Genomic DNA, 23,019 nt, shown 5'->3' on the forward strand with positions numbered 1-23,019 from the left:
ATTTTGGGGCCCTTTATAGCTTGTTGTTCGGTGTGAGCCAAAGCTCCGTGTTGAAGGCCGTACGTCGACCTATAATGGTTTACTTTTATAAATTGTTATTTGGATGGAGAGTTGGCACTCACACCACATCTTCCTATATCTAATTATTACAATGTCCTTGCAAGACTTAAAATTATTTGCTTTTGACATTGAAAAAGCTTCAGTATCTATTAGTACTCTTATATCATCAATTTCTGTCTATTGTTTGTATATCTTTGTTTGATCCCTCAGAAACAGGTTCTGAATGTGCCTGTCCCAAGCCAGGAGCCTGTAGGTTAGTGGTTGTCATTGGTTTGTGTCTGTCCCAAGCCAGGAGCCTGTAGGTTAGTGGTTGTCATTGGTTTGTGCCTGTCCCAAGCCAGGAGCCTGTAGGTTAGTGGTTGTCATTGGTTTGTGCCTGTCCCAAGCCAGGAGCCTGTAGGTTAGTGGTTGTCATTGGTTTGTGCCTGTCCCAAGCCAGGAGCTGTAGGTTAGTGGTTGTCATCGGTTTGTGCCTGTCCCAAGCCAGGAGCCTGTAGGTTAGTGGTTGTCATTGGTTTGTGACTGTCCCAAGCCAGGAGCCTGTAGGTTAGTGGTTGTCATTGGTTTGTGCCTGTCCCAAGCCAGGAGCCTGTAGGTTAGTGGTTGTCATCGGTTTGTGCCTGTCCCAAGCCAGGAGCCTGTAGGTTAGTGGTTGTCATTGGTTTGTGTCTGTTCCAAGCCAGGAGCCTGTAGGTTAGTGGTTGTCATTGGTTTGTGCCTGTCCCAAGCCAGGAGCCTGTAGGTTAGTGGTTGTCATTGGTTTGTGCCTGTCCCAAGCCAGGAGCCTGTAGGTTAGTGGTTGTCATTGGTTTGTGCCTGTCCCAAGCCAGGAGCCTGTAGGTTAGTGGTTGTCATTGGTTTGTGCCTGTCCCAAGCCAGGAGCCTGTAGGTTAGTGGTTGTCATTGGTTTGTGCCTGTCCCAAGCCAGGAGCCTGTAGGTTAGTGGTTGTCATTGGTTTGTGTCTGTCATATTTGGGGTTTTTTCCCTCCTAAACTAATTTATTTAAAGGCCCTTAGTTTTCTTGTTTGAATTGCTTCAGCTTTTGCTCATCAGGCCTATTATAAATGCTTGTACCGGTATATGGTTTTAGTTTTTTTTCGTTATTAAAGGCTGTACAGTGACCTTGAATTGCTTAATACAATGTCATTTGAACTCTAGTGGCTAGTTGTCTCAAAAGCAGTCACACTTTTTATATTAACCATAGATGTAGTTTTAACCCTAGAACGATATCATATTTCAATTTTGCTATAAAATAGTTTCATTCTATTTGTAAAATAAAATATAACAAAGGTTTGACAGTTACTGATGTCTAAAAACCTTAGACTGCAGATTGTATCTTACCGTAACTGCAAAAAACTACTTATATTTATCAAAGAAATACAATTTTTCAGCAATGAGGGAGTTTTTATGACTTCCTTTTTTCCAAATTTTTAGTATGAATAATCGAACCACACTTAACTAATGACATAACTGATCAAGATAATTTTTTCTCACTGCAAAACGTGACAGGGAATCTTCTCAATTGTAAAATTTAAAGATGTTTTTCTTCTTAACCATATATATAAAGAACAATCTAGATATTATACACTTACTTCTGTGTTAGAGTGTTATAGATTAATATATATTTCTTTCAAGGATAATTAATATTAATTAGTAATTTTATTATATATCTATTTAATAAGTCATCATTTGTACCATTTTTCATTATATTGTTGTTATGAATCATGGTATGTATTACAGCTAATTTAAAAATACTTTTGTGTAAAATAAAGTGGATTCCTGTAGTTAAATTGAAAGGGAAATATTCTTAAAATTCTGCAACTATATGACCAAGCAAAACTTGCCATCATTTATTTAGAAAGTTTGTGGTTTTAAAAGAGGTTTTTGTTTTATGTTTGTCAAAAAGGGTTTGATGTTATTAAAATTATGCTGCAAACCATATCAGTTATTCTCAAATCATTAAAAAAAAAAATCTTGGAAAATAATTTGTTGAAAACTCTTTCAAATCTCAGAATATATTCAATCTGTTTGCATTGTTATAAAAACTTGGAAAATAATTTTAAGGAATTTCACTTATAGATTTTAGAATAAATCAACTAACAGCTTAGGCAAATAAAAAACAAGACATTGATTGATTGATTGGCTGGTGTTTAAGGTCACTTTCAGCACTATTGTGCTATTTGTGGTGGTCAGTTATTATTAGAAGTTGTTGGCATGCCCAGTGAGAACCAAACCTTTGGTAGGAAAATTCCAAAAATTGGTATTGAGTGCACCTGCCGCATGCATGATTTGAACTCACATACCCATTAGTTAACAGGCTAGTGATACAGTTGTTTGACTACTCAGACCACTTGGCCACCTTGGCCATCAAAAAACGTGGATGGTATTACTCATACCACTTGGCCACCCTGGCCATCAAAAACCTTGGATGGTATTTAAATTTTTCAGTAGAGCATATGAGTCTCTCATTGAATATATTTAATATAACGTGAGTCTTCATTTGACAAATGGAAATGTGTAGGTCCTATGTTTATTGTTGCAAAATCAATACTTAAATGTGTCCCCCTACAAGTACTACTTTATGTATTGGATGACAAGCTGAATATTTTCTTGCAGCTCTGGAACAAAAAACTAACTAATGCATTGTTTTATATTTCAATATAAAGTATCAATAACAATGTTGGTGTCTCTAAGACATTAAATGCCCTGTTTTATAATTAAGTTAGATCAGTATTCATGTAGTACTTACAGTAAAAATAGCCATAGGGGAACTCCATATGGTTCAAGTTAAGATTAAACATACAATTCATTCTTTGGCAACTTTGTGTAAGTTTAAATTTGAGAAAAAAAAATGAAAGGTAATAAGTGATGGTAAAAGCTCTCAGATAATCAGATTTTTTTTTAATTTAAAATCTTTTTTCAATGAAGTTCAAGTACTGTATATACATATACTGTATATTCAGAAACTATTTAGAGGTTTATATTGATGTAAATATAAATGTGATTGGGTGAGTATCACAATTAAAAGAACAATGAGACATATATATATATATATATATGTATCAAAATTTTCCTGAAATCACAAAATCAAAATTAATATTGAATTTTGATTGGACATTTATAAATGAACTCAATTATTTCTGAATTTACAGTATTTCTGTGAATGCTTTGATTGAAACACATTTATCATGTTTTTTTTATATAGATAATGATAAAACTGACTAATAACGTTAATTATACATTTTGGGAAACACTTCTATATACTTCCCATGCAATACACACTATATATAAATATGTATATACATAATGGATTACTAGAGACCCAGGTAATGCATGCTTTATAGAGCTGGCAGAAATGTATTACCCAGGTGACATCCCAATAGAAGGATGATGGTCAAATATAGATGATGAAAGTCCAAAGTGTACAGGAAATCCCAGCATCCCGACATGTTCTGCTGGGTGACCAAATGAATGAAATGCACCAATCCTGGGTCGTCTTGACTGTTGAGCTTCACCCCGCCTACTCCTACTACTTCTTCTTCGACTGAAAACAGCACTGGAGGTTGGTGGTGATGTTGGAAAATTAGGACCCCCAAAAAAACCAAGCCATGCAGGCTAACATTCATAATAAGAGTATCACATGCAAAAAGTATCAAAACAATCAATGGCAAAATTAAAACAGGCAACATTGGGTAACTTAAAGTTCCAGTTAGAAATTTAATTCCTATAAAGTCAGTTTCTTAAATGCAATTTAATTGTCTATGCAAAGTTTCTATTTTAATAAAAACTTTATATGAAGAAACAAGAATGTGTCCAAAGTACACGGATGCCCCACTCGCACTATCCTTTTCCATGTTCCATGGACCGTGAAATTGGGTAATTATCTAATTTGGCATTAAAATTAGAAAGATCATATCATAAGCAACAAGTGTACTAAGTTTCAAGTTGATTGGACTTCAGCTTCATCAAAAACTACCTTGACCAAAAACTTTAACCTGAAACTCCCACTTTCATTTTCTATGTTCAGTGGACCGTGAAATTGGGGTCAAAAGTCTAATTTGGCTTAAAAATTAGAAAGATCATCTCATAAGCAACAAGTGTACTAAGTTTCAAGTTGATTGGACTTCAGCTTCATCAAAAACTACCTTGACCAAAAACTTTAAACTGGACGGACGGACGGACGGACGGACGGACGGACGGACGAACGGAGCCACAGACCAGAAAACATAATGCCCCTCTACTATCGTAGGTGGGGCATAAAAATGATAAAAGTATTGCCCAGGTTTGTATTAAATTTCACTTATGAGAAAAACTCCAATTGAAAGAAACAAACACCATGAACGATAAAAATGCATGCACAGAACTAACACACATGTATATACCTTACAGATGAGAAATGATATTTAGGAAGGCTGAATCCTGAACAATTTTGTTAGAGATATTTTTCACAAAACATTGGTATCTATAAGAGAATATTATATTGCAACTCTAATTTTAGTTCCAAAAGTACACCTGAATTCCTCATACATGACAGAGGGCAGTAACCCTGAATGCCAATACAGGTCTAGGGTCTATACAGAGTGTGATATCAAATGACAAGTTCATATCTTTGTCCATTGTTCAAAGAATATTGTTTCTTTGGCAATCCTTCCATATCTCTTTATTTATAAAATTTATGTTTATAAGTGAAAATGGTAAAAGGAATTGAAATTGAGGTTATATGTATATGCATATATATGCGTGTTTAAAGTCATAAATAACTTATTGAAACACAAAATTCCAAATAATTCTCATATACATGTATCCATAACATGTTGAAAAATAAACTGTCGACATAGACATATGTAATACATTTAACAAAGTCAGTCTTTTTCCTTCAGATATTTTTTTTTTTATTTTCAACAACTTATGCTGATTCAAAATGTATATCATTTATAATCTTTGCCAAATTTTCTGTTCCATCTGGTAATTTCCTAACATGTTTTGAATAAATAAGTGTAATATGTGCAAAGCTGATTAAAAAATCAAAACATACAATAGTTAAAGTAAAACACATTCAATCACTATTCTCCAGACAATATATGTTCCATCAAAGAAATCTAATGCTTTTTTAAAAAAATTATGAAAGTATGATTTTTATCCCCTTCAAAGTATACCAATTTTAAACTAACATGTATCATCTGCATATACTATATGACAATGACTGAAAAAAATACTACAAAAATATTGAACTATTATCCCTTGTACAATAAAAAAGTATAAAGTATTTCAGCATTTCACTCCTGTTCATAATATTCAATTTTACATATTTTCATTAGAGAATATTCATTGATCAATAGAATATATAAGTAATAACATCCAACCATGCTTTTAAATTTGCACAATATTAAATTTAAGTGATAAAATTATAACTAAAACTACAGTACTCATTAAGAGCAAAATAATTTTGATAGTACTTATAGAAAATCAAATAAATCAACAGAGTTATCTCCCCTTTGGTGATAAATTTGTGGATTTTGCCTCTAAAGTTCTTTAAATCAGAAAAATAAATATCATTTAACAGATTAAAGTAAGTGTGTGTGTGTATATACTATCAAAATTATTTCAATTTTTAACTATAACTAAGGTATAATGTAACTAAAAACCAAACTAAAAATTGGGGAAAATAAGCAGCCAAATTTTGGATTATGTCCCCTACTTACCCTGTTTCCCCTCCAAAAGCATTACTAAATAAACCTCCGCCCATTGACGGAAATCCTGGAAAAGAATTTGTGAAGAAGGAACCACTGTTTTCACCTAAAATCACAAAAACTTTCTGATTAAGTGCTTGTTTATACAGGATCTGTACACAAGTTAATACATGTGTTTTTGTCATCTGTGATAATTCTGCCTTGCTGGTCAACGCCATCTTCTTAGTTGGTCATGTAGGCTCATATATTATTGTTACTGTCCTTTACATAAATATGATAGCATCAAACACAAACTTCTCCAAATCAACAAAATTAGTACTTAAACATGTTTGCACTGTTTTTCTTTCTTTGTGAACAAGTTGGGTTGCTGTTATATGGCAACACATATTTCCTTCAAAATTCAGATATTGTAGTTAATTTGCAAAACACATTCCCCTAACATGTAATATACAACTGTTATTTTGCAAAACATCTTGCCCTAAAAAAAAGTATAGTTCTTGAATCTGTTTCAAGAAAGTCCCTGAATGTATCTTGTTCATTGATTTAGGAATGAAAAATGTCCTGTTATAAGTGGCTGTCTCAATGATGTTTACCTTTACTAGATATATTTTTTTCAATGATTTTAAAGTAGGACTCTTGTATCAGCGAATTTGTTTCATGGTGTTTTCTATTTCTTCAAAATTGACCACATGAATATTTGTACCGGTACTTAAAAAAAAAAACAACCCTAGAAGTAGTATTTTTTTATGAGGATTTATTTACATATTATGTATTAGTACTATTTCCTATTGATTAAAATTTCCTGTTCTGTAAATACCTCCGAAAAAATCTTCAAAGGGATCTCTTCCACCAAAAAATTCTTTAAATACGTCTCTTGGATTGTGGAAATGGAAACCACGGAAATGATCATAATTGTCTTGGAAATCGTAATCAGAACCACCATTTATTAATCCTTCCTTTCCATATTTGTCGTAAAGTTCCCGCTTCTTTTCTGAAATATATAATCATCAAATAAGTCTGTACTATATTTTCAGGAACATTCAGACTAAACACAATATCTACCTCTTATAAGCAGCTACATGATTAAAATAAACCTATTAATTACTAGAATTCTATATACATTCAAAATATAATAACTGTTTTCTGTACAAAGGGAAATAACTCCAATTGCTTTCTGATATGGCCCATCTGGAATTTTGTGTATAGATATAGATTAGTATAATTATCTGATGAATTACATCATATAAACATTCCAAAGACTGACAGGTGTTACTTATCATTCTAATGCAATGATAAAAGCTTTTTAATGTCTTACAAACCACTGTTAATGAAACAGTGCATTCATTTAATTTCAATGATAAAACAGCCTTAGTTATTGTCACAAGATAGCTCTTACAGTAACGAGTATATTGAACTACTGAGTTTGCCTAAGTAATAAATAATGAAATACCAGAAAGGTAAAGAGATACATAGAAGATCAATGAAAGGTTTTGAAGCAGATATGTCATCAGATATTTGCAATTGACTAGTCATTTATATTTCACCTATATATACACATGGAAACCAGATGCTCCGCAGGGCGCAGCTTTATAAGACCGCAGAGGTTGAACCCTGAACGGTTGGGGCAAGTATGGACACAACATTCAAGCTGGATTCAGCTCTAAATTTGGATTGTGATTAAATAGTTGACACTGCATAGGTTTCTGACACAGAATGAATGTGGTCTAATGAACTTAAAATATTTTTTTTGCCTTTGAGCAATTCACTATGCTGTTGAATATTAATCCTCTCAAAAAAATGTTTGAAAAAATTTTCTTTTTATCTATGAAATCTGAAATGAGAAAAATTTAACCCCCCCCCCCCCACCCCACCCCATTCTTATTTCACTTCCCCCTTTCCCTTTTCCCAAAACTGATCTCAATTCAAATTTCTAATGGAGTTTGCAACAATAACTACTCATTTTAATACATCATAAAATATTAAAATGTAAAATAAAGTGCTTGTTATCACTGACTGGTAAAGATTGTTTTAATTTATCAGTTGGTAGTAAAAGTGAATATACATTGTATATTGTATAAAACAATGATTTAAGTTGATTCAACTACTATTCTGGACAAAGAAAGATAACTCCAATTGAAAATTTCTTGCTATTGCACAATATTGTGCTATTAGATATTTCTTGCTATTGTGCAATACTGTGCAATTGAAAATATTTGCTATTGCACAATACTGTGCAATTAAAGATTTCTTGCTATTGCACAATACTGTGCAATTGAAAATTTCTTGCTATTGCACAATACTGTGCAATTGAAGATTTCTTGCTATTGCTGAATACTGTGCAACTGAAAATTTCTTGCTATTGCACAATACTTAATATAATAATTTTGGATCCTGATTTGAACCAACTTGAAAACTGGGCCCATAATCAAAAATCTAAGTATATGTTTAGATTCAGCATGTATATCAAAGAAGCCAAAGAATTCAATTTTTGTTAAAATCAAACTTAGTTTAATTTTGGACCCTTTGGACTTTAATGTAGACCAATTTGAAAACGGGACCAAAAATTAAGAATCTACATACACAGTTAGATTCGGCATATCAAAGAACCCCTATTATTCAATTTTTGATGAAATCAAACAAAGTTCAATTTTGGACCCTTTGGGCCCCTTTTTCCTAAACTGTTGGGACCAAAACTCCCAAAATCAAACCCAACCTTCCTTTTATGGTCATAAACCTTGTGTTTAAATTTCATAGATTTCTATTAACTTATACTAAAGTTATGGTGCGAAAACCAAGAATAATGCTTATTTGGGCCCCTTTTTGGCCCCTAATTCCTTAACTGTTGGGACCTCAACTCCCAAAACCAATTACGACCTTCCTTTTGTGGTCATAAACCTTGTGTTTAAATTTCATTGATTTCTATTTACTTATACTAAAGTTATTGTGCGAAAACCAAGAATAATGCTTATTTGGGCCCTTTTTTGGCCCCTAATTCCTATACTGTTGGAACCAATACTCCCAAAATCAATCTCAACCTTCCTTTTGTGGTCATAAACCTTGTGTTTAAATTTCATTGATTTCTATTTACTTATACTAAAGTTATTGTGCGAAAACCAAGAATAATGCTTATTTGGGCCCTTTTTTGGCCCCTAATTCCTCAACTGTTTGAATCAAAACTCCCAAAATAAATCCCAACCTTCCTTTTGTGGTCATAAACCTTGTGTCAAAATTTCATAGACTTCTATTTACTTATACTAAAGTTATAGTGCGAAAACCAAGAAAATGCTTATTTGGGCCCTTTGGACTTTAATGTAGACCAATTTGAAAACGGGACCAAAAATTAAGAATCTACATACACAGTTAGATTCGGTATATCAAAGAAACCCAATTATTCAATTTTTGATGAAATCAACCAAAGTTCAATTTTGGACCCTTTGGGTCCCTTATTCCTAAACTGTTGGGACCAAAACTCCCAAAATCAATCCCAACCTTCCTTTTGTGGTCATAAACCTTGTGTTTAAATTTCATTGATTTCTATTTACTTATACTAAAGTTATTGTGCGAAAACCAAGAATAATGCTTATTTGGGCCCTTTTTTGGCCCCTAATTCCTAAAATGTTGGGACCAAAACTCCCAAAATCAATCCCAACCTTCCTTTTGTGGTCATAAACCTTGTGTTAAAATGTCATAGATTTCTATTCACTTTTACTAAAGTTATAGTGCGAAAACTAAAAGTTTTCTGAAGACGACGACGACAACAACGACGCCAACGTGATTGATTTTCAATTTTTGCGGTCGTATAAAAAGTATTGCAACACCTTGATTTTTTAAAACTTGAAAAATCAGCCTCTTATTTTGGATGGAATATGATAAAATATTTGTAAAATAAAACTGAAACATAGTTAATGATAACATAGGCATTAAAACGAACAAAAAATGTATGAAAAAGAAATGTTATACCTAACCAAAATTTTTATAACAAAATGGAGTGTTTTTTGTACAAAAAAATGCATTCTACAACTTTTACTGAAGTCGAACTTTACAATGTCAGACATTTCAAAATTAATCTTTAGATGAGTGTTCACTTCATGGTTGATCGTTATACGCCAAAGAATTAGTACTTTGTGCGCAGCCTCTATTCAAACAGATAACCGCATCTTAACGTCTTCTGATTCCTGCCATAAGTAGACTAATTTGTTGCTAAGGTAGCAGAAACCATTCCTGACGAAGGGTATTGTTTATTTCATGAAGTGTTTGAACTTGGGTGTCCTTTTTTGCACTTTACGCCCAATAGTGTCCCATATATGCTCGATATGGTTCAAATTCAGGATACGATCAGGCCAAGGAAGATAAACCGAATTCCATTGGAACAATGGACCTTCCTCCACAATGCTAATTTCCAACTTTGGCGAGCTGTGCACTATATTCGATATGGGCAACTGTGTGTCTGTTCGTAGGCAAAGGTCCTCGAAATGGTCTTATCGCACGATAACCAGTAGCGATGAGCCAACCTAGAACAGTTCTTGTTTAAAGGCTCCTGTATGGTCATCACTCACTTTTTAGGATTGTATTGTTTGCAATGGGGTTCCTTCTGACTAACTTTCATTAAGCTTGATTTCCCCTAGCAGATGTTATAGGGGTCTACTTGATCTCGGAAGGTCTTTAACATCGTTTGTTACCTAATTTTTATTCTCAAAATGACTTATAGTGGAATGGTGATGACCAAGAATATGTGTAATTGTCACAGCGACATACCTGCTTCTCTCATGCTGATTATCTGCCATCTTCCTGCAGTTATGAGTTGTTGATGACCACTTACAAGGTGTCAATCACATAACTTTATAAACTTGGTTATTTAAAGTGTTGAAAACAATGACAAATAAAAAACATCTGTTTTAGTGTTTACGAGTACAGTATCTGCATGTGCAGATAAGAACTTATTGAGTCGATATTTATTGATTAAACTCAGGTGATATTTAAATAATGTTTAACTAGTTCTATTTCAACAAATTATATCACAAAAAAATAAAGTGTGTTTTTTTAATTTGAATTTCAATTTGGTGTTGCAATACTTTTTTCCATGTGTATATATATATATATATATGCAATTGTTATTTCACACTTTGACCATATGACTTTTTGACTTTGACCTCTTAACTGCAAGAATATTAATCTGTTTTAATAGTGTACCCAGATACTTATTTAGACGTCAGCTGGTAAACAATAAACACTTAACATTTTTTTGTTATATAAGAACTTACTGTCAGATAGTACTTCATAAGCTTCAGATATTTCTTTGAATTTTTTTTCTGCCTCCTCTTTTTTGTCGGGGTTTTTGTCAGGGTGCCATTTAAGTGCCAGTTTTCTATATCTGTAAAAACCAAATGTCTATGTAATTATTTTATGATGTATCCAACATGCTTATTTTGTTGTCTGAGTCAATATATGTAATTAATTCATTTCAGATACAGTCTTTTTAAAATTGTATTTCTCAGTCAAGATGGTTCCTTTTGACCTTGACGTCTTCATTTTTTCTGAACTTGAGACAACCTGAAAATGTCTAAAACATATTTGAACATTGTTAACCTCATTTCACAGACCATACTTTCAATAGAGAAAAATAACTTGTGTGAAAATAAATACATATATGTACATATACAACGATCTTTACATGAGAGATAAATTCTAAAATGTGTAAAGCATTTTCATGGGCTACGGAAACTTCTGTTTATAACTGACATATGCTTTTATAAACTTTAGCTAACACAATCATCTATGTATTATTTATGAAATATTCTTACATTACTACACCTCATGGATAGAAATGCTACTTATAATGGTCGTGCTGCAGTTAGTCAGGATTTTTTTCTAATTAAAACTGCATTTCCACAGACGTTAAACTAAGGTGGTTGTATGAATATTCAGTCATGTCACACTCTGTTTGGGGACAACTGAATACAGCCTAGTTATTAGGAGCTTGAACGTAAGTCAACCATGTGAGATGCCGGATTAAATCCACTGCTTCATTTCAAGATTGCCTGTACCCTTATACATGTTTATCAAAGCTACCCAAGGAGAAATATGTATATATATTAGAATCCATCGTTATTATTAATTTATATCAAATCAAGGGCAATACATATACATTATTTCAGTTCATTGTCATTCCCAAAGTCACCAGCAAGGGAAATATTCAGTTTATATTACAAAACGAACTGGGTACACTTTACCCTAAGAATTTAAAGATACCAACATTGTGACCAAAAAGAGTTTTCGGGAGAAAAGTTTGCTTCTTTCAGCAACAAATCTACCAATAATTTAGATTCCTGTAAAACTGTACACAACAATGTGGTACAAACACAGGAAATCAGCCAAAAGTTATGTAATACTATTTGTCTGCTCATCATTACTTGTCACATCACCTCACAGCAACAATCATAATTACAAGCTTTGAGGTGACATTGATGTATACATCTTGGTCAGTACAATCTTATTTGATTGGTTTCAGGCCATTATAATTTTCTGCATACATGCACATGAATGTAACTCTAGGTTAGGTATCGTTCTTTGATTGTTTTTGTTTATTGTTTCATTCAGAGGCTTCATTGACCTTAACCTCTAGAAATAAAAGAGTTTTATTATCATTATTCTAGTTGATTGTCAGTGTTTTCCATCCAGTCAAATTTCAAAGAAAAGATTGAAGAGGAGTCCTTTGAATACCTATAAACCAACTAGCTAAATGAAAAAAATATAGAATGGTAAAAGTGACAGCACCAAAATTCAAATTTGATCTGATTATTGTAGGAATAAGCATTGTGAATAAGTTTCATAACATTTGGTTAAGGCAAACTTAAGTTAGAGAACAGAAACAAAAAACTTAGAAATTTTTCCATTTGTAAATGGGCATTACTCTAGAACGGTAAAAGTGACGTCATGGGGGCAAAACAAATTCTATTAATATTGTTGTTAAACATTTAAATACCAAATCTCAAGCAAATTTCTGCAAATTCATTGATGTTTGATGTCCACTGTCCAGTGGCAAATATGACAGGAATACTATGATGAGAATTTGTTAATGTAATATGAATCTGCATAATTCTATGTACAAGACAAACTGAGTTGAGATGGTATTTACTATAACTTGCTAGTTAATACAGTGAAGTTGACAAGAAGAGTTAAACATGGTATCCTGCCCAATCTCTGCACCATGTACTTAGTAGAGAAAAAAAAATAAACCATTTTTCAAGTATCTGGTTTTACTCTGCCTGGGATCAAACTAAGAAGATGAGCAGGCCATCCAATATTTTAATGATATGAATGCTCTTTTAAGTCAATAATTACTTTTCCCAACTAATGTTGCAAAATCAGTATTAGTCATACAGCTTTGCTACTGTTTATGCATTTATAACCACAGTTAACTCTTGGCTACATGGCACTCTCTTGCATACTAACATTGGCTTTAAACATCCAACAATAAATAAGTAATAATTAACAGACATGTTTACATAAAAAGCACTAATTAACTCTATTTACTAATTAGCTGTTATTTACAACAATAGAACACTATAATAATCGTGTATTGTAGGTGGTAACTAAGAATACTTACGCCTTTTTAACATCAGTTTCTGAAGAATTTTTAGAAATTCCTAACACTTTGTAGTAATCCACCATTTTGATATCTGTACACTATTTACAAAGGGGGGTTATAGGGTAGGTCAAAGCCTGCAAATAGAAATAATAACTTTCTTTATAATCAACTAATTCTCACATATATTGTTCTTTCCATCAAAAGGTCTCACAAAGTGCACATTACAATATAAAACTTTATTTTAGCCTACAACAACAAAAATCAAGTATAGTACAAAAAAAAAAGTTTAAATATAAAAAAATGCTGCTTCAAAGAAGCATGTACTACCCTTTATTAATCTTCCTTTTTTTTAACAAATCAATTGTTTTTCTGAGTGCTTGATAATTCTAAATTCTGAATACTTGAAAATATACTTTTGGTTATTAACATGTGATCAATGAAATCCATGAAAAACAATATTCAACAAATCTAAACAACTGGTATGAATCCCCAGTTTAAGTATACATTTTGTACTTGTTTCTGTTGATGTGACTAGTATCTATTATACTTTTGTATAGTCCTATATCTATCTCATATAGAATTTGTTAATAAAATGCATCCGTTTGTAGTAAATCAGTTATATGGGTATATTTATAAATGTCTATTTGACCTGATTGTTTTCCACAACACTAAATGTCCAAATTCCACCAGTATGTCTGATAATAAAAAAGTTACCCCTTGTAATCTGACATAGGGAAAGTGTGATGATGAGTTTTACCATTGATGACTGGATATAATTATAAATCATGCTTTTCTGCACTGTTTGTGATATTGCCAAGGAATATTTACAGTACAGTGGCAATATCAGAGTTAACATGCACTGATTTATAAAAACCTTGTGAATATTTATAGCAATTATGAACAGTATAAAATAAAAAAAGATTATAAATTGCCAATGAAAAAACTATCTCCAAGAGAACAATAGCATGTTGTTGAATCAAATCTTATCATACTGACATACAGTATAAATACTTTTGTCTAATGAAACCATATTATATGTGCTTTAAAGATCTCAAGACACACTGAACTCCTCTCTTACAGTCCTCAATAAGAGACATGTATGCATACAGTCTGCATTTCTAAAAGCTCTAAGTCAGTAAGTGTCTTTAACAAGAGACAGGTGGTGTATAGACCATAGATCAAGCTCCCAAGTTGTGGATAAATTACACAGACATTACCTTTTTTTTACTCACAGAAAAAAGGAAGAGAACAGCACACCATGAATAATATAATTTCTTAACTCTCCTGCTATTTTCTAAAAGTTTATCTGTAAACATATTTGACCAGGCATACAGTTGTGTTGATATAAATTCTTAAGGTAAAAGCTGTCTACTGGTACATGTACATATCACATACTTCAATAACTACAATATCTTTTAATTTTTTAGATCCATTGAAAGTTAAATATCTTGGTAAATGTAAATGACACAGATTTAGGACACATCAAGTCAACACCTGTTACAGTTATATCAAATATCCCAACTAACCTGTCAATCTGTAAAAATATGGGTAACTCTACTTTCAAATAAACTACTAAAATGAATTCCAACTTCAAACTACTAATTTAAGCTTCCAAAACCATCCTTTACATTTCACTATATATGACACAGAAATAATCAATGAATTGCGACATACTTAAACTGTTTTATAATAAAATATTATTCATAACACTACAAAAACATCATGAATCAAAATACAATAAAATCCTACAATAAATACTGTAACTTACTAGCAGGAAATGAAAGTTGTAAACAGAGCGAACAAATCGAAATCAAATGTCCTTCCTGGTCAAGTGTAATAATGCACATTTAACACAAACTGAAACCAAATTCACAGAATTTTTATAGGTCTTTACATAGAAATTTTTAGCTATTTATAGAACCTACACAATGAATGTGGAAATTAACTCAAGCTGGGACTGTTAGTATAATAGTCCCAGGTTAAAGAAGTTTATTATATCTGAATATATGAGGCATACAAACACTATTACCTTTAAATCATAATAATAAAATTATCTCTTACATTCTTCAGGAACAGATCTTAACCTGTTATGTATTATTGTAAGGCAAGAAATACAGAACTGTCATGAGAAAAATGCTGGGGTTGGGGTCTGGGATGCAGCTGGAAAATTTGTAAAATAAGGTCTAGTAACTCTATTGTAATCTATTCAATGTTACTGTAATGCCAGTGTAAAACCTAATATTGGTCAAAGGTCAGATTCAGAAACTTGAAAGCTAATCATGATCAAGGAGAAGATTTGGCAACATAAGCTCATTTAAGTCAGGGGACAGATTCACCAACTAAGACAAGGAGAAGATTTGGCAACATAAGCTCATTTAAGTCAGCGGACAGATTCACCAACTAAGACAAGGAGAAGATTTGGCAACATAAGCTCATTTAAGTCAGGGGACAGATTCACCAACTAAGACAAGGAGAAGATTTGGCAACATAAGCTCATTTAAGTCAGGGGACAGATTCACCAACTAAGACAAGGAGAAGATTTGGCAACATAAGCTCATTTAAGTCAGGGGACAGATTCACCAACTAAGACAAGGAGAAGATTTGGCAACATAAGCTCATTTAAGTCAGGGGACAGAATCACCAACTAAGACAAGGAGAAGATTTGGCAACATAAGCTCATTTAAGTCAGGGGACAGATTCACCAACTAAGACAAGGAGAAGATTTGGCAACATAAGCTCATTTAAGTCAGGGGACAGAATCACCAACTAAGACAAGGAGAAGATTTGGCAACATAAGCTCATTTAAGTCAGCGGACAGATTCACCAACTAAGAAAAGGAGAAGATTTGGAAACATAAGCTCATTTAAGTCAGCGGACAGATTCACCAACTAAGACAAGGAGAAGATTTGGCAAACATAAGCTCATTTAAGTCAGGGGACAGATTCACCAACTAAGACAAGGAGAAGATTTGGCAACATAAGCTCATTTTAGTCAGGGGACAGATTCACCAACTAAGACAAGGAGAAGATTTGGCAACATAAGCTCATTTAAGTCAGGGGACAGATTCACCAACATAAGCTCATTTAAGTCAGGGGACAGATTCAGTAACTAAGAAGCTTACCAAGGTCAAGGTGATGATTAAGCAACTTATAGTAAGCTAATCATGGTCAAGTGCTAAATTCTGAAACTTGACAACTGGACCTCAAGAAAAGAGCTCCTTGAATAAGTTGTTAATTTACACAAACATTTAGAGGAAAACAAATAACTACACATAACCTTTCTCACTCTGCATCTCTTATGTTTAAATAATTTATGACACATCCATCATTCCATATAACAATGAATTAGTGCCAAACATCTGATAAACAAGAAGACAGGGATTGAAGGAAGAAGTGACATACAACACTCTATAGGACAAACATGTCATCTCTATGGGTTTATAAACACGAAATGGTCTATTATTACTACTGTTTATGTAAGAACTGGAGAAGTAAAAATACATGTAGCAGATATTGGACAATTTATCAACAATATTTTTCAAGAAATTAACCAAAATGCAATAATTAACAAAGCTTCTTATTCAATGGAAATAAGACCTTTATGGAGTCAATTGACAATTTCAGTCCTTTCACTGATTTGTTGATATAATCTTGACAATTATTTCTATAGTTTACACTTTGCAAATTATGGCTGTACTTATCCTCGTCTCATGGGTTTTCATACTATTAAGAATGCAATGTGAGGGCACAATTTCCATTGAATAAGCATGCAGAGTACGAATTCATATGATATACAAAATCAAATGATCTGACAATAAATCAGGTTTGGGAATTTTGTCAGAATTTTGTTCTGACTCCTTGGTTTTTCATACAAGTTCAAAATCAAACTTGATATGTGTTTTGATGTAATAGGTATTGTGTATAAGTGTTTTAACATTTGGATGAGTCAAACTTAAGTTATAGGACAGAAACATAAAATTCAGCAATTTTTCAAGTTGTAAAGGGGCACAACTCTAGAATAGTAAAAGTGACACCACTAACATTCAAACTTGATCTGTGTTTTGTGGTAATAAGCATTGTTTACAAGTTTTATAACATTTGGTTGAGAAAACTAAAGTTAGAGAACAGATACCTTTTTTTTGGATGTATGGAGGTATGGACATGCAATTGTAAAACTAAATGCCCCCTCTGCTATAAAGGGCCTCTGCTTTAACAGGGCCATAAAAAGAAAAAAATGGTAAAAGTTGAAACTCATTAAACTTAAAGGTGGATTGAGATTTTTTGGTCATATTGACTTATTAAAAGATCTTTGTGTGCTGATAGTTGTTTTCACAGGAGGGAAGAGCCTGTCTGGATAGCTATATACATTCTACACCATTTGTTTCCAGATCCCCAATTCAAAATGAAGTCATATATTGGTACCGTAGTAACATGAATCCATCCCATAATAGGTAGTATCATAATACAAGAGGGAACTAATCAAATATTTGCTCTTATGATTCACTGATGAAACTAATCATCTTTAAAAACTATATACAATGTATAGATATATGATTAATCTTATTAACTTTTCTTTTAATGTCTAAAATCAATCAAAATTCTCTAAACATTAATCAGGAGCATTACCTCAGAGGGGCCTAGTACAGGAAAAACCAATCGGGGGCATTACCTTAGAGTGGCTTGTTACAGTAGAAAACATTTACACACAAGTTTCAATATACTTCATTGGAGAATTAACATTCTATAACATAATTATATATATATGTTACTTTGTTTCCAATATTCAACAACTTTATAATCCTTTCAGCTTAGGTTAAAAGCTTATTGGGTGATTCAGGAAGCTGGGGTTATGAATAATCTTCAATTACAAATCTTTAGACAGATGTTAAGAAAATCGAAATGTTTTAACTTTATGAGCAATTATGTCCACAGCTGGTTCTAACTAAAATCTTTTGTTGAAGAGATAATCAAAGAAAAATCAAACATTAATGTTAATACTTGGCTACAGTAAAGTCAGTTCCAAGAGAGAGATGCCTTTCTTACAACCATAGATGTAATTACATCTATGTTACAACTATTTCCTACATTTTGATCTGTTCATGGTACCCCCTCAAGTGATGTTGTCAGTTTCATTAAACATCTCAATTAATGCCAGTATCCTACTCAAATGTAATCATACAATATCAGAATTGATCTTTTTATACAAGAAATCTTTCATGTCATTATATTAACTTTTTTCTGAATAAATGAAATTCTTAGAAGCTGGAAATTTTAACAATTATAATAGAATCAATTTAATCCATCTATTTAAAATTCACATTTTTTAAATGTCTATTTGGCAAATTCAAGTTATTTTTTATAAATTCCGATTATTCAATGCAACTTACTACTAATATAGATTTATCAATGTACATCTAGAAAGTATTTTTTTTAAAGGCATACTTTACAGTACATTAAATAAACACTATTTTTGTGAGGTTTGAGATTGATGGAAGTTATAAAAGATTTTTACTGAAGAATGCTCTTTTAATACCCGATCTGTCATTTCATGGGAAGGTTGACATGAAAGTAAAGGTATCATACAAATATAATTAAATCAGATATACAGGCCATAATAATTAAGGTTAATTACCCATGTATATCGATTCTCTTTGATGTTTTTATCTACCTGGGTAAGCAATTAGATCAAACAAATTCTTACCTGTAACTGTGTCACCTTGCTTGATAGAATACACACTGATGAAGATTACATCAGATAGTTGGGGGAGTATGTTACTGTATGTTTAATGGTGTTGACAAGCAAGGACAAATCAAATTTAAATATGTCTATTAGGCCAATAAAATGTCTTTATTTTGATCATAACATTGACTAGTCACTTTTTATCAGATGTAGGTGTTTAATATCATGTCAAAATGATACACCAATAAAAGCCTTTCTTATATACATTATACAGACACTTGTCTGTTGTTTGTCCATTGTTGAAGGCTACATATCGACATCTCAATATTGCTGGTTACTTGTGTCTTTGTGTTGCTGTCTTATTGACCTCTCAATATTGCTGGTTACTTGTGTGTTTGTGTTGATGTCTTATTGACATATTCCCACCTCTTCTTTTAATTATTACATGGACATTTGCTCAATGGCTTAAGATGGTGTAATGGAAGCTTTCAATGCCCAGCATATTCAGGACAATAAACGGTTAATGTTTTGTGGATATACTACTTTCAAGGTTATTCATAACATTCACAACATCTAAACATGTTTACCCTTATCATAATATGATGTATCCCCAGCTACTGAACTCTTCTTATATGTGAAGAAACAAAAAGTCAAAGATCATCTATGATAAAAAAAAAAAAAAATTAAAGTGCCAATGGTGGAGTTAGAGGGGGTATATGTCTCCTTCTGTTTTTATAGAATTTTTCAATAAATTGGATAAAATTGTCCCCAAAAATTTAGCCTCACTACATTATTGTGTCTTATTAAATTTTGTATGGCCTCATATAAAGTTGTACTTAAAATTAAATCTCGTCGACTAAAACTTGGCACAGTGTTCCCCTATATTTAATCATGACAATAAGAAAACGTGTCCGAATAAAGTGAATCTTGCCAGGAAATAAACACCTTCAAATGTGTTACGTCACTGTAATTAATTATCCCATCTTCATATATACATCTTCTTTTCACACCTTATTATTAACATACATTAATACTGCGTATTTAAAAAGACGTTATTTTTCTAATAGATCAACTATACTACAAAATACTATCTACATAGTTTACACCATTGTCTGTGGTTTATATAATAGATTGCTTTAAAACAAATATAAAATAAATCCTTTTTATTAAGAAGATGATGACATACTCTTTTTTAAAAACCAACAAAAAAACTAAACCACAAATTACATTCAATATAGATGTAAATGTATGCCCTAAAAACCATTAAAAACTAAAAATAAATGGATAATTTGTCGTATATATGTGAATTTAGATATCTACTATATAAATATAGCATCAATGAAACATGGAACTGTATTGTTTAATTTTAGAACTAGCATTCTAGATGAGGCTTTTGTCGACCCATTAAGTATCTTCATAGACATATATAACATTTTGAACGGACCAACTTAAATCACTAAGGATTTTTGCCTTCTTTCAAGTTTCAACAGACCAAGTAACTATATAACTAAACATACATTTGACAGTCATGACAGTAATATAAAACTGACTACTTACATTTAGAAGTCAAATGGATGTACTGTGCATTAATCCTATAAACACTTAGATTGGACTTTACAACAATTGAGATGAGATGAAGTATGTTATACAATGCTGACATTTACTATTAGGCAAACTGACAGCAATTCTTATATTTATATTTTATTTATTTACTGTTTCTACATATATATTCATTAGACTTTTACTTTAATGTTTTCGATTTATATAACTATGAAATTATAGGGAAACTCATACAAAAAGCATTTTTTTTTTTAATTTTGACTTTAGAAACTTAAGCAATAATGCCATGATGTACTATGGTTAGACTTTGTTTACTGCAAGTTGACTGTTTCCATCCTGCATTTATTTGTTGTCAGATAATATTATCTACATTGTCAAAATGATTGTAGCTGTTAATATATTTGTTTCAGGACTCAAGACAATTATTATTGAGTAACTTTCTAGAGAATAACTCAAAAGTAAATCATACTATGCGAAATAAAAAAAATACCACTATTTTTAATTTTTCAAAACCAAAATGTCCTAACTAGTAAAACGGTCTCAATAGGCTTCATATTATGATTATCAATATCTCTTGTCTTACAAATACATGTAAATTAATAATAGATATATTGTACCTTATGTATTTCAGTGGTCCAAGTTCATGTTGCTTGTGATTAGTTAAAATTCTTGTCAAATTGTGATAAACATTTTATGATTAATCACTGATTGAATATGAAAAGCATAGCTATATCCTACACCTTGAACTTATTGTAAAACCTTTGAGTGTAGAGGATTGTCACCATTGAAAACAGATTCACTTCAATAATGCACAGTGCAGGAAATGTAAATGTTAATTATATGTATCTACAGGTGTCATCCATACAACATCAATTGTACAATAAAATTTACACCTCAAATAGAAAAGTTCAAGCTTAAGCATGATCACTGAAGTAAAAAAATATTTTTAATTTTCGAAAAATATGAAATATTTGCAAGTTGAACACTTTTTTACTACTTTCATTCAGTTTTAACACTACATGTTCTACTACAAATGTCAATGTATGTAAATAACCAAGATATCTCATCATTTTTCTTAATATAAATCTTGCAATTATTCATGAATCAAATAAAAAAAAAACTATATTGTCAAGCAAGCACTATCTCGCATCTAAACCATGTCAAGGAAAGGAGTTTTATAAAGTGACCTGTTTACTTTAGGTATGATTCTTCTCTAATATGATTTCAGATCAGACAGTAAAATTGTACAGCAAAAACCAATACTTAGTAAATTTGAACATGAATTCAGACTGCCTAATAACTTCAAATCAATGTGGATCTCTGATTTAGCAAATAACTTCCTTGCATTTTTTTTTTATATCAGCTGTTTATAGTAAGTATAACCTTGACCACCTATGTTATAACCTGAAATCAATAGGGATCTTCCTTGCATTATAAATTTACACAGTTGCAATCCCATATAAAGTATCAGATAAAGATAACAAAATGACTGATGGGAAAGACTGACAAACAGATGGGTCAAAACATAACAACTTTATAGTGAAGATCTTACTATTTTTTTTAAGGCTATATATGATGGCCTATGATTTTCATTTGGTCTTTAATGCATAGTCCTTAAAGAACATGTAAGCAAAAAACGTATAGAAAGATTATATCATAGGGAACATGTGTATTAAATTTCAAGTTGATTGAACTTCAACTTCATCAAAACCTACCTTGACCAAAAATTTTAACCTGAAGGGGGACAGACAAACGAACTGACAAACAAACAAATTATAAAATGAAAAACTTAATGCCCATAAATGGGGCATAAAAATCCATGAAAATTGGTGTCCCACAAATAATATTGAATCAACTGTAGTTGTCTCACTGGATACCCAATCTTTTTAATTCTATGCAGGAACTATTTTTGAAATCTGGACTAGTACTATTTAAAGAAAGTGAAAGATTAACTTTAAGTCATACATGTATTGTCCTCAACAGTTATTGTTTGTTTTTGTCTATATCAATAAGTAACATACTGCTAGTGAATTGGTGACAGTGCAAACATATTAAACCCAACTGAACAGTAATTTGCATTTGATTGTACATTAAACATGCTAAACTAAAGATGTCAACACATTAACATATATATTCAAAGTATTGTATTGTTCAGACCAATATAATTGTGTCATTAGTTTTGGGGTTTTTCTTCCAAAACCTTTACACTAAGATAAACATGATAACACACACAGAAGGATATTGTTATCTCACCACACGGTTTCCTAAAGCTATATTATGTACACACAAAACATAGGTTGTATGATTAGGATAACCAAAGAACATCCAAAGGTGATTGGAAAAAAACACATAATACAATTTGTAGTCAATTATTAAAAGGTATCCTTATTATTAAATCAAAACAATAAATAATGAAAAAATTTACATTTGAGAGATGATAA

General features: G+C 31.8%; 1 protein-coding gene across 10 annotated transcripts in view; it reads right to left on the reverse strand.

Annotated features, from left to right (window-relative positions):
- Nucleotides 1-23,019, reverse strand: part of LOC143065329 (dnaJ homolog subfamily B member 6-like) — a 33,693-nt gene that overhangs the window by 6,680 nt on the left and 3,994 nt on the right. For 4 of the 10 annotated variants that reach the window (XM_076238848.1, XM_076238853.1, XM_076238854.1 and 1 more), the window contains exons 2-6: nucleotides 13,358-13,473; nucleotides 11,013-11,122; nucleotides 6,569-6,742; nucleotides 5,764-5,857; nucleotides 3,426-3,605 (exon numbers count right to left, since the gene is read on the reverse strand). In XM_076238848.1, coding sequence (XP_076094963.1) covers nucleotides 3,426-3,605; nucleotides 5,764-5,857; nucleotides 6,569-6,742; nucleotides 11,013-11,122; nucleotides 13,358-13,422 — 623 coding nt within the window. In that variant the 5' untranslated portion in view covers nucleotides 13,423-13,473. Of the gene's footprint in view, nucleotides 1-3,425; nucleotides 3,606-5,763; nucleotides 5,858-6,568; nucleotides 6,743-11,012; nucleotides 11,123-13,357; nucleotides 13,474-14,865; nucleotides 15,026-15,107; nucleotides 15,244-23,019 lie in introns of those variants that run through there. The other 6 variants (XM_076238849.1, XM_076238852.1, XM_076238855.1 and 3 more) reach the window with 6 other exon arrangements.

The sequence above is a fragment of the Mytilus galloprovincialis genome, chromosome 2, assembly GCF_965363235.1.
Source record: "Mytilus galloprovincialis chromosome 2, xbMytGall1.hap1.1, whole genome shotgun sequence".
Taxonomy (NCBI): domain Eukaryota; kingdom Metazoa; phylum Mollusca; class Bivalvia; order Mytilida; family Mytilidae; genus Mytilus; species Mytilus galloprovincialis.